At 36.0% G+C, this 13,920-nt stretch overlaps 1 protein-coding gene across 4 annotated transcripts in view; it reads left to right on the plus strand.

The window, feature by feature from the left end:
* LRP1B (LDL receptor related protein 1B) overlaps positions 1-13,920 on the plus strand; it is a 1,969,831-nt gene that overhangs the window by 1,123,300 nt on the left and 832,611 nt on the right. For all 4 annotated transcript variants that reach the window (XM_032356230.1, XM_032356231.1, XM_032356232.1 and 1 more), the window contains 3 exons: positions 3,765-3,987; positions 7,290-7,461; positions 9,971-10,114. In XM_032356230.1, the coding sequence (XP_032212121.1) occupies positions 3,765-3,987; positions 7,290-7,461; positions 9,971-10,114 (539 nt within the window). The remainder of the gene's footprint in view (positions 1-3,764; positions 3,988-7,289; positions 7,462-9,970; positions 10,115-13,920) is intronic.

The following is a 13,920-nucleotide window of genomic DNA, read 5'->3' on the forward strand; positions in this document are numbered from 1 at the left end:
CTGTACTTGAAGCTGCATCAGCAACTCGTTTTCTGGTAGGAGAAGATGGTGAAAGGGTAACTGAGAACCTAGAAATTAATAGAGTTAAGTGTTCAAAAAATACTGAATAAAATGAAGTAAATGAGACTCCAAACTACCACCATTTTTTATGGAAAATTCCACTTTTTATGGACTTTCTGGAGTAGAGCATAGATTATCCCAGAGTTTCCAAGATCAGAAGCAGTTACTAGAAAGTACAAAACTATGGCATTTCAGTTCAAAAGGTATAACATAATAAAATTATGAGAAAAATCAAGCAAATTCATCATGAAGATATTCTTTAAAACAACTCATTAACCCTTCAGAAATAATCACATTGTGAACAATAAAGGAAGGCTGAAAAGCTATTCGAATTAGAAGAGCCTAGAGAAAAAAAGAATGATTAAATGCAACATACGATGCTGGATTAGACTCTACATCAGAAAAGAAAAGGGGGGGGGAATTTGACAACATAGAACATTATTAGTCAGTGAGCATAATTTGAATGAAAGCTATATATTGTATCAGTGTTAACATTTTTTTTTTTCAGTGTTGAAATTACTGATTTTGATAGGTGTACCGTGGTTATGCAAGAGAAGGTCCTTGCTCTTAGGAAAATGCAGGCTGGAGTGTTTAGATGTAGCAGGTCATAATGTTTGCAATTTCCTGTCCTGAGTACTAGCAGGACTAGAAATAGCCAGAGGGACAAAAGATGAACAACCTATGAATCTGAGTGAATGACGTAGATATTCACACGACTATTCTTATAACTTTTCTGTAAGTTTGAAATTATTTTAAAATAATGAGTTAAAAACAAAGGTATGACAAACATTCAAGCTATGGCTCTGGTAATGGCTGATCACGTGGACTTTGAGCTTATTTCCTCTGTAAAATAAAAATAATCCACCTCTTCTGTCTTAGAGGTACGGATCAGTGACATAGTGGGGTTCACAAAGTACTATTTACTTTTCTAAGATTTGGACAAATATTTAATAGGAAAGAAAAGAGTGATTTTTCAACCCGTATCTCAGATGAAATTTAGTTAGATTTCAGACAGAAACCTTAACTTTTGTTTTCAATCGCAATACAACCGTGCCTCAATTAAAGAATGCCCTAAAAGAGAAGCTTTTCTCTGTAACAGTAGTAGGAGATTTTAAACTAAGAGTAAAAATTACTAAAACAAGTAAAATCAAAAAATGCATATAACCATGTGACTATGGGTACTTGCTGCTTACAGTTTTATGGTATCAGTGCTATTATCCTGGTGAACACTTCCATTTCTTGCATTTCAATTATAAGTGAACAGAACTCATCATAGTCAGTGTTCTGAAGTTTGAGAAGGACCAATTTGGTATAAGGAACATCTTTGATGTCTCTACTGGGCACTAGTTTGTTTGTTTGTTTGTTTTACTGTGTGTTGGGGTTACAAAGATAATACATTCTTTACAGTTCTAGCTCTTTACTATTTCTTCTTCACATACCCAAAGTCCTCCTACTCTTCATTAAAACAGGGGTACTCTGATAAGTCATATATTTATACTTTTCCCCCTATATTTTGACTGAATCTTACTCAGAGCATTACCTCAACCAGTTTTATTATGACCTGGAATAATATGAGAATCACTTTCGTCATTCCTGCAATAGATCAATATCACTGAAAATCTTAGAAAAATAAATCATATTTTCCCCGACCACTTTCATCATCAGCTGGTTCACTCTTCCTCCACAACTAAACTTCTCAAAGCAACTTCTCAAAATTACTGGTATTTTAACAAATGCTGAATTCAACATATTCTTAATCTGAATTATTTTTGTGAAGTGATTGACCCAGCCAACCACTCTGGTCTTTTATTCTGGAACTTCTCTCCCTTAGACTTCTAGAAAGTCTGTATTATCTCTCTGACCACAGCCTTTGATTTTTATTTGGTTTCATTCTCCATGGTTCTGGACTTGGCACACTTCTCTTTTTTCCCTTTTGGGATTACATGTAATTAAGTCATCTCAAAATGACTTCCGGGAAGTCCCCAACTCCGGACTCATCTTTCCTCTTCAACATCATGTACTTGGCACAATCACCTGCTTTATATCACTATGCCTAGTCTATACATATCACATTATCCATAGTGTGCCAGAGCCTCCAACTCTTTATTTCCAAACCTACCCTTGGATCAGCATGTCTATAGCTCTGTGAAACAGGCCAGTCAGAAAAGGAAACTAGAAAAGGAGAGACATTTTTTATAGAATGAAAAAGAGAGCTTCATATAGCAGGAATAGTGTGTAGTGTTCTACAGTAAGAAATAGGAAAACTAGGTACTCCTTGTAACTTGGGATAGCTATGTGCAAATTGATTTGAAGTGATGAAAGAGGATATAAGATGAAAGCAGGAAAAGAGAGAGAGCAAGCGCAAGTGAGTACATAGGGGCGGAAGTTTGTCAAGCATAACAATAAAATGTGGCACCTTATGCCCTTTTATTTATTCTTTACTAAAATAGAAAAGTTCTTCACCTGAATAGAATGTTACTTGGAGATAATTTTTAACTTACTGTGATAAATCGGTCTTTCAAGAATTTTAGGAAAATATCTTCTCAGAATAAAATCTGGCTTACACTGTTACAGAACAGTACGCATTAATGTTTAAAAATTAGTCAAAACCTCCCGCAGGAGAAAGAGCTAAATTACAGTTTAAATAATACTGTTTAGCTTGAAATATACCCCATACTGTTAGATAATGCAAGGATGTTGAGAAAAGTAACTAAAAACTAATTCACCAAGTTTGTAAAATCAAATATTCTATACTCTAGGTAATCTTAATATTTCTCAGTCACTGTAAATCAGATTATTCTTGAGATTGTATTTAAGTCAAGGTAAGATAGTCTTCTATTTACAAAGGTAATTTAGTCTCCTGAGTAGGTAATCTTGTTAAAATATTGTCAGGTTAACTGAAATTGATTTGTGTTTACTAAACATAGTGAATACTAATCAAACATTAGACACTGAGGTGTTGGGAGGTATTTAAACCTTTGATAGACACTATTAGTATTTCACGGAAGGATTATTTTTTGTCTTGGAGGTCAACATTGCTTTTTAGTTTGTTCTTTCAAATAAAGAGAAAATGAGGAGTAATGGCCTGCATTTGCTTTATGAAATTTTGTGGTTTGGGAATATTTGGGAGAATTTGGGATTGGTTTTGGGGGGATTATTTATGTTTTATTTCCTTTGCTACAAACACCACATTTGCTTTTCCATCTGCTTAATTCCATTCCAGGTTTGCTATTCTCTACCACTCATAGCATCATTGAGCTCCACATAATGGCTTTTATAAGAGACAGACATTACTAGGCAATTTGAAAAGCAGGTTGAAGATAAAGCCTGATAGCTCACGTGCCCTGGGCTGGTGACTTGGCTCACTTCCGAAGCTTATACCAAATGGGCTGCGTGCGTTCCTGTGGTGTCTGTGTATCAGCTCTATGAGGCTTAAAGAAACATTTCCCCTAATACAATAATAAACCCACCATAATCATCCATTTTGGGGAAATTTTACAGTTGTTGGTTAACCTGCTCCCTTATGCCCTGCAATATTCATTAGCAGATTTCTCTGTTTATGAGTGATATTATATGGAAATGGTTATGGGAAGCTAACAGATGTAACCACTGAAATAAATTAGAAGGAAAAGTTCTGTTTTTTACAGATGGTTGTATTGAATATGCTCCCCCCCCGCCTTTAACATTTAGTTTTCTTTCAACAGAAAACTTTTCTTTACTGACTACGGGAATGTGGCCAAAGTGGAGCGATGTGACATGGATGGGCTGAACAGAACAAGGATAATTGATTCAAAGACAGAGCAGCCAGCTGCACTGGCACTAGACCTAGTCAACAAATTGGTTTACTGGGTAGATCTTTACTTGGACTGTGTGGAAGTGGTGGACTATCAAGGAAAAAACAGACATACTATCATTCAAGGCAGACAAGTAAGTACAATTTTGTTAGAAAATGCAGCTAAGGTGATAAAATGAATGGCGTCATACTAGCAAGAAGACCTAAAATTTGAATTGGAATGTTGAAAACGTCTTATGAAGTCAAGCTGCAAAGGGTCGTAAAGATTGTGATGTATTTCCTATATGGGAGAATGTTCTTTTCACAGTGCATTCCATAATGCCTCTGACTTCCTCCTTTGCTCTATTAAAAGCAAAGCACACAAAACAAAAGGCAACAAAAATAAAATAAAAACAATAAGCAAAAGCAAAAGTGCCACACTTGTAAGAAAAGAATTAGACTAAGACAGATGTTTTGACCTATTAAAAGTAAAACTTACTAAAATCTAATTTAAGTAGTTTATTTATAAGGAGCTATACTATCATCTATCCCATGTGGCCTTGGAGATACTGTGCTAACAAAAGCAAATGACTGCTCAGAAAAAATAGTTTTATTATTTTCAAAGGTTGAACTAAATTTTGCCTTTTGATATATTCAAGTGCTTCTTAGAATGAGAATTCTGTGAAAGTCACAGAGGTCAAGATCATTCCCATCTGTATAGTTTTTGCCTTACTGAATTACAAGGTTTTGCAGATAACACTCAGTAGACACTTAAAGGAGATCTCTAAGTAGAAATAAGCTTATTTGCTAATGTACTTTCTCAAATTCAATTTTACCTCAGTGATTGCACTAATTTCTTGTGAGATTCTTATTCTATGGAGACGAAATATGTGAATCCCTTTTCTTTCTTTTGCAATCCAAGATAAAAGTATTCTGTAATGATCCCTTAAAGTTACCTTCCCTTTCTAATCAGTTTTAACAAAAATTCTTTTTCCTTCTTTGACAGACAAATGCACCAAGCTGGGAATAAAATAAATAAATAAATAAATAAATAAATAAATAAATAAAATAAAAAAAGAAAGAAAGGTGTGCAATAGTAGAGTTGAGGCCAGTTATATCTTTCATTCTTTTGCCTAAAAAACTTAATTTCTTTGAAAAGCCTTAGTTATGACTTTTAGATGATCTAATCTCTAAAATGATTATGATAGGTCATCTTTTTACCTACATGTAATTAAAACTCTAAGCTTTGAAACAAGGATAAAAAATTCAAATAATTTTCCTCCTGATTACTTTTAAAAAGTTTTCTAATGTTTGGTTTTCAATTGTTCATTTTTTTCGTTTCTTTTCTTTCTTTCTTCTTTTTTTTTTTTTTCTTTTCTGATTCCCTAAACATATGCTTACTGGGCCACTAAGTCATCCAACACAGATACATTTTTTTCTAAATATCTGGGCTGTAGGCAGAATGGTCTAGCCACAGCTCTAACTCCTCCCGCCTGTGTCAGGAGTAGCAGAGCAAGCAACAGTGTACTTACTTTATGGAAAACAGTCTCTTCTGAAGGAAGGAACAGGGACATTGAATACAATTTCATCTTTACCGTGTGAACATCTTTTCTTCCCTGCCCAATTGCCCCTTCTGTGGCTGTGCTTTTCCCTCTTGGGTGTGGATTGGCGATTATGTAAAGAGCAATGTAGGTATGCCACAGCCACACTCCCAGATGATTGGCTCCAAACTTTGGGCAAAACAGGCATGAGATTAATTGTGATGGAAACATTGAGTTTACTTGCAATTTTTATAAGGAAACAGTTTTGCTCAAGTCAAATTTGGGTTTGGATTTATCTAGGGAATATGATGTCTGCTTATGTGCAAATGATATTAGTAAATGAACACATGACACCCCCACCCCTTGTCTCTGGCACATGCACCTGTGCATGCACACACACTCACACTCCCACTCACATGCGCGCTTGTGCACACACACACACACACACACACACACACACTGGGGAATGACCCTTACGCTGGAAAACATTATTTGGGTTTTATTTTGGGCTCCTCATTAATTCCTATCTTACATTTCTCAATTGGTTAAGTGTCTGCTTTTGGCTTAGGTCATGATCAAGGTCTTGGGATGAGCCCCCAGTCTGGCTCCTTGGTTAGTGGGATTCTGCTTCACCTTCCTCCTCTGCTCCTCCCCCACATTGCTCTCTCTCTCTCAAATAAATAAAATACTAAAAAAAAAAATAAATTCCTACAATCAAACCGTACATACTTTTTCAAATTCTCTTAGCTACAAATCTACACTAAAAGTACCATATTAATGCCAAAGAATTGTGAAAGATTTTTCCAACAGAATCTCTACAGCAAATCAAATTATAACCCCACCCCACCCTGACACAGAAACATTTTAAATTAACTATAATAGGAGGAAAAAGCATTGTACTTAGCATGTATGAGAAAATGAGCCAACTCAATCTTCCTCTGCTTTACTCAAAACTTGCCATGACTGCAAGATGTCCATCCCTCCACTCAATTCCCTGGACCTCTGCCTAGGAGAGTTATATTGTTCAAGTGCCATTAGTTACATTTTCAGTATGCGTAGGCTTTAGAAACATGTGATTTCTGAGTAAAGTGCTGTCTTTTTAAAAAAAATTATTCCAAATACATAGTTTCATTATTTATTGTTTGCCATTCTGGGAAAAGTATTCATCTAAATGTAACTAGTGGCTTAAAAACGTGGGATTTAAGGGGTGCCTGGGTGACTCAGTGGGTTAAAGCCTCTGCCTTCTGCTCAGGTCATGATCCTAAGGTCCTGGGATTGAGCCCCGCATTAGGCTCTCTGCTCCGTGGAGATCCTGCTTCCTCCTCTCTCTCTGCCTGCCTCTCTGCCTACTTGTGATCTCTCTCTGTCAAATAAATAAATAAAATGTTTAAAAAAAGAGTGGGATTTTATATATATATATATATATATATATATATATATATACATATATATATATATATTTGAACTTATAAATTTTAAAGGTGTTTTCTCATCAGTCTTTACATAGCCAGAGCTATACTTTAGATTTTGTATCTCCTGACTATATGAACAAGCAGTCCATAAAAAAATCTCAAATTTTATATAACACTGCTATAAGCGTCTTATGGAGCATGCTTGGAAGTTTTGTTCTCACTTGCCTTTGAAAAGTAGTTACTAAACATGTTTTCTTAATGAATCATGAATAAAATTCTCCACACATTTGGAACTGCTTTATCTACTACTGCATAATGTTTTCTTTTCAGAGAAAAAATTTAAATTAGTGAAATGTTTAATTCTTTGAGAGAAAATAAATGATGATTTGTGTGTGACTCTCCTACTATGGGAATTTTCCCGCAGTAGTAAATAGCAATCAGTTTTTCTTTCAAGTTGAAAGCAGCATAATTAAAAATCATAGTTATTTTTGCCCCTCCATATAGGTCAGACATCTTTATGGCATAACTGTGTTTGAAGACTATTTATATGCAACCAATTCTGATAACTTCAATATCATAAGGATAAACCGATTTAATGGCACAGATATTCATTCATTAATTAAAATGGAAAACGCTCGAGGAATCCGAATTTATCAAAAAAGAACTCAACCAACAGGTAAGACACAAGACTTCTTCATTGCCTTTAAAATGGTGGGCTGGGGCGCCTGGGTGGCTCAGTGGGTTAAGCCGCTGCCTTCGGCTCAGGTCATGATCTCAGGGTCCTGGGATCGAGGCCCGCATCGGGCTCTCTGCTCAGCAGGGAGCCTGCTTCCCTCTCTCTCTCTCTGCCTGCCTCTCCATCTACTTGTGATTTCTCTCTGTCAAATAAATAAATAAAATCTTAAAAAAAAAAAAAAAAAATGGTGGGCTGAATGGGCTAGGGTCCTTGTACTTTGTATGGAATTAAGGTGGGTGAGTCATAAATTCTTTTGATAGCAAAAGTGTACATGTCTGCTTGATAAAATGGAATAGCACTCCCTGCACAAGTCTAAATGACAAATTGTTCAGTTCCTAGTGAATTGTTTCTACAACCACAGAATTGAAATGATGGCTAGATTTAGATTCAGGAAAGAGCTTTCAATCATACTGTGTGTAGACAGATGCTAAGATGCTAAAGTTTTTTTTGTTTGTTTGTTTTTGGTATCATTTTGGAAGACATTTCAAATCAGGTTACTCTTACAGTATCTACCCAGTTTTATTGCAGTCATTTTGATCTCTTAACTTACCCTAGTTATTCTTTGATACAAATTAATTTAAAAAATAACTTTTAATGAGAGGTTGTAATGTTTCTAATTATTTCTTAAAGACACAAACTAGTTATTTTTGCAGAGTAAGTTAGTGATCCTTGTTCATCTATACAATTTATGTTCAATTATATATAGAATAATGTGACATACAAGAATAACCAACCCCAAATTTTCATCCCTTTTTTGTGCTTCAAATTGAAACTACTTTAGAATTATTGAAATATTAACATAGATTTAGTTGAGACAATGTATTTTCACAAATCTGTTTACAGTACATTTAAATTTGGAGTTCTGTAAGTAACCTTATTAGAGTTTGGTGTTAAGATTTATTTATTTGTCAGTTATTCATTGACCATTTACTGTGTATCAGAAACTATTGTATAGGCATTATTCTATAGACACAGCAGTGAATAAAACAGCTGAAAAATTCTTGCTTATATGAGATTTGCATCCCAGCAGAGAAAACATAATTTTAAAATGATCAAGTAAATTATTATTATTTTAGAAGATTAGGAGTGCTATAGAGAAAAATAAAGCATAGAGGAAGTCTCCGGGATTAGGGTGGTTTGCAATTTCATATTGAATGGTCAGAGGAAGACCCACTGAAATAATGAAATTAAATGAAGACTTGAAATAATTGAAGAAGTAAGGCACAGCCATGGCAGGTAAAGAGATCAGCAAACAGAAAACCCATGCAGAAGAACATGCTTAGATTTTTCAAGGAATAGCAAGGAGACCTGTGTGTCTAAAGCAGAATGAAAAAGGGCAAAACAGGTAGAAGAATGAGGCTGGAGAAACAAAGGAGGACTCTAATAAGTAGGGCCCTAGAGATAATTCTAGAACCTTCTCCTTACACTTTTATTGAGATGAGGAGTCCTCAGGAAGCATTAAGCAGACAAATCTCATATGACTGTTTAAAGGAATCAGTATGGCTACTGTGTTGAAAATAGGCTATGGGAGACAAGAGTGGGGGTTAAAGAGCTTTTTATTTAGAAAATCAGGAATACAAAACAAACATGTCACAATTTTTAAAAGCATAACTGTTTATTAAATTAAAAGAAAATTGCCATGTTATTTGTCACAATTTCAAGTGTTGATCATAAAAGAAATATTATAAAAGTATATAAAATATTACCGATACTATTCCAAATAGCTTTTTTTTCTTTAATTCACCTTTTTCTCATTCTCTTCACACAGTACTTTTCCTTCTCTAACTTCTACACTTGTGAAATGTCCATCTATGTCTTAATCTCCACATGTAAACTAGCATACTCCTTTTGAAATTTATGTGTGCACACACACACATTCACTTTGTGGTAGAGTTCTCAAAATGGCAATGGACTCAAAACTTAAAAAACTTAAAAAAAATGTCTCAGGACTTCTCAATAAAGATATTTACTGAATCCTATATCTTCTAGGTTAAGTGCCCATATAATGGATTATTTCAAAAGAAATACTTTCTCTGCTTAATGACCTAACCTGGCATATTTTTACAGTTATCTTTTTATCTTTGTGAGAAACATGTATTTTTATTTTTATTTTTTCTCTGCAATGCAGAAATATGTAATTTGAAAAAGAACAAGCATGCATCTAAAAAATCATATAACATATTTTACTTACATGTAAACAGTTTAAATTCATATAAAAACAGAATTGTTTTCTTAACCATATTTTTAGGAGGACTTTGGCAAATTCCCACCTCTATTTCTGTGAGGTTAAAGCTCTTTTTCCAATTGATTATGGTAATAGATAGCTGAGTATAAAGATTTGTGGTAGGATTCCCTCTCCTTGCACTGCAAACATTTCAACATACCGCTGATGTTCATAATTATCTTGTCTTTGGAAATTTTCAAGTGTGCTGTTTTTTATTTCTCGTAGTCAGAAGCCATGCATGTGAAGTGGATCCATATGGAATGCCCGGGGGATGCTCACACATCTGTCTGCTCAGCAGCAGTTACAAAACACGGACCTGTCGCTGCAGGACCGGCTTCAACTTGGGAAGTGATGGCAGGTCGTGCAAAAGTATGTTGTTAAAATCAAACATTTTGCCAGCAGCCTCTGCTTCAGAATAGATTTTTTGTTTATTAATTAGCAACATCAACATCAGCAATATTGTAAGACTTCAACAGGTGAAATTTGCCTGCAAAATGTACCAGCTATTTTTCTCAGTATTCAGGGGTTTTTTGTTTGTTTTGTTTTGTGATAATGCGAATGAGAAACTGAATCAGGCTATAGAATCATTAAATTTATGGATCCCTGGGAAACATATTTTAGGGTATATTTTTAGGAAGATCCTTTCCCTAATTCCTTAAAGAAAGTTTTTGATCTAATGATCCTGAGTATTTGGATGACCATATTTTCTGTTACATGAATTAAGAAGTTTCTCCTAGTAATAGGTGTGTTGTTTAGTCCAACAGAAATCCACATAAAATAACGTTTCATCTTATCCAGCATCACTGGGGAGTGAAATTCATTTCATTATTTAATTTTCCAGGTAACTGGAGCTAAACTAATTAAATATCAATCTCTTTAACAATTTTATTGAAAAGCTTTCTAACAGACATACCTTTGTTTTATTTTTGAAATATGCTGAATAATTTAATTGCTTCTTATTTAAATAATAAATAATTTATACATGACTTTATAAACTTAGATTGTTGCCCCCAAATTAGTTAAGTTTAGGTCTTTACTTGGGTCTTCATAATCACATATAGTGGAATGATCCTTAAGGAAATGATGTCCATGTGGAGAGTGTTGTCCTTTAAATGTCTCTCAGTACCATAATTTTTGAAGTTATGATGACTGCTTTTTACAGTGCCCTTTGTGTCTCCATTTTGTTATAGCAATGGCTTTTTATTTCTGCTAGTGTTCCCTCTCTGGTCACTGTCTTGCCATCTCTTCAACTTTCTTGTCATGTGCTTACTGAGGACTATGACATTAGATCACTACTTTGTTAAAATTTTAAGTCTAAATGGTAGCACAAATATTTTTAAATCAATAATCCAGGAGGCTCCACTTTGATAAAATATATATATATATATATATATATATATATATATGTGTGTGTGTGTGTGTGTGTATATATATATATATATTAGTATTTTGTTTTTAATTCTAACTTTGTATTAAATGCTGGGTCTCATGATCAAGAGATCCTCTGGATAAATGAGAGAAGCCTCGAGGTGAGTGAAGTTGTGTGTGTGTGTGTGTGTATGTGTGTGTATGTGTGCAGCCTTTACACTGGTATGGCAACCACTTGAAAAGTGATGGCATGCCATAAAAAATGCAATCTACACATATATACATACATATTTGCATGTATGCATACATGCATACATACATACGTTTGGAGGAAAATAGGATCACAGTTGCCTAAGTTTCAATCACCCTTAATGTAGTGTATTGATCATAACACATTTACATTAGCAGAGACAATTCTAATTATTTTAAGCATGAAAAGATCAAATGCAAATGAATAGGTGCTTACACAATCAGTGAAAATCCTGAAGCAGTCCTCAATCCTCAGAACATCCCTCAAAACCACCACTAAGGAGGAGGAGTCAAGATGGCGGAGAAGTAGCAGGCTGAGACTATTTCAGCTAGCAAAAGATCAGCTAGATAGCTTGTCTAAAGATTGCAAACACTGCAAATCCATCGGCAGATCGAAGAGAAGAAGAACAGCAATTCTAGAAACAGAAAAACAACCACTTTCTGAAAGGTAGGACCGGCGGAGAAGTGGATCCAAAGCGACGGGAAGATAGACCCCGGGGGGAGGGGCCGGCTCCCGGCAAGCAGCAGAGCAACTGAGCACAAAATCAGGACTTTTAAAAGTCTGTTCCACTGAGGGACATCGCTCCAGAGGCTAAACCGGGGCAAAGCCCACCCGGGGTCAGTGTGGCCTCAGGTACCGCAGGGTCACAGAAGGATTGGGGGTGTCTGAGTGTCGCAGAGCTTGCGGGTATTGGAACGGGAAAATCGGCTACAGAGATAGAGCCGACAGTAGGATCACAGCTCGGTGTTACCTTGAACCAGCCACAGGCTCGGTGAGCTCGGAGCGCAGCCGGAGGTCAGGCAGACGGGAGTAACTGGGCGCTGTTCTCTGAGGGCGCACTGAGGAGTGGGGCCCCGGGCTCTCAGCTCCTCCGCGCCGGAGACCAGGAGGCCACCATTTGTATTCCCATCCTCCGGAACTCTACGGAAAGCGCTCAGGGAACAAAAGCTCCTGAAAGCAAACCCTAGCGGATTACTCAGCCCGGCCCCTGGTAAGGGCGGTGCAATTCCGCCTGGGGCAAAGACACTTAAGAATCACTACACCAGGCCCCTCCCCCAGAAGATCAACAAGAAATCCAGCCAAGATCAAGTTCACCTACCAAGGAGTGCGGTTTCAATACCAGGAGAGCAGCAGAATTCCAGAGGAGGAGAAAGCAAAGCACGGAACTCATGGCTTTCTCCCTGTGATTTTTTTTAGTCTTGCAGTTAATTTAATTTTTTTCTTTTTCATTTTTTTTTTCCTCGCCTTCTGGTAAATTTATTTTTTAACTTTTACCCTTTTCTTTTTTAACGTTTTTTAACTAGTTTATCTAATATATATATTTTTTTCTTTTTTATATTTTTCTTTATTTGCTTTCTTTTTTTTAATTCTATTCTTTTCTTTTTTTTTCCTTTTGTTTTCTTCCTTTTTGAACCTCTTTTTATCCCCTTTCTCCCCCCTCACGATTTGGGATCTCTTCTGATTTGGTTAAAGCATATTTTCCTGGGGTTGTTGCCACCCTTTTAGTATTTTACTTGCTCCTTCATGTACTCTTATCTGGACAAAATGACAAGACGGAAAAATTCAACACAAAAAAAAGAACAAGAGGCAATACCGAAGGCTAGGGACCTAATCAATACAGACATTGGTAATATGTCAGATCTAGAGTTCAGAATGACAATTCTCAAGCTTCTAGCCGGGCTCAAAAAAGGCATGGACGATATTAGAGAAACCCTCTCAGGAGATATAAAAGCCCTTTCTGGAGAAATAAAAGAACTAAAATCTAACCAAGTTGAAATCAAAAAAGCTATTAATGAGGTGCAATCAAAAATGGAGGCTCTCACTGCTAGGATAAATGAAGCAGAAGAAAGAATTAGTGATATAGAAGACCAAATGACAGAGAATAAAGAAGCTGAGCAAAAGAGGGACAAACAGCTACTGGACCACGAGGGCAGAATTCGAGAGATAAGTGACACCATAAGACGAAACAACATTAGAATAATTGGGATTCCAGAAGAAGAAGAAAGAGAGAGGGGAGCAGAAGGTATACTGGAGAGAATTATTGGGGAGAAATTCCCCAATATGGCAAAGGGAACGAGCATCAAAATTCAGGAGGTTCAGAGAACGCCCCTCAAAATCAATAAGAATAGGCCCACACCCCGTCACCTAATAGTAAAATTTACAAGTCTCAGTGACAAAGAGAAAATCCTGAGGCAGCCCGGGAAAAGAAGTCTGTAACATAATGGTAAAAATATTAGATTGGCGTCAGATTTATCCACAGAGACCTGGCAGGCCAGAAAGAGCTGGCATGATATTTTCAGAGCACTAAACGAGAAAAACATGCAGCCAAGAATACTATATCCATCTAGGCTATCATTGAAAATAGAAGGAGAGATTAAAAGCTTCCAGGACAAACAAAAACTGAAAGAATTTGCAAATACCAAAGCAGCTCTATAGGAAATATTGAAAGGGGTCCTATAAGCAAAGAGAGATCCTACAAGTGGTAGATCAGAAAGGAACAGAGACCATATACAATAACAGTCACCTACAGGCAATACAACGTCAATAAATTCATATC

This window comes from Mustela erminea, chromosome 8 (assembly GCF_009829155.1).
Source record: "Mustela erminea isolate mMusErm1 chromosome 8, mMusErm1.Pri, whole genome shotgun sequence".
Lineage (NCBI taxonomy): Eukaryota > Metazoa > Chordata > Mammalia > Carnivora > Mustelidae > Mustela > Mustela erminea.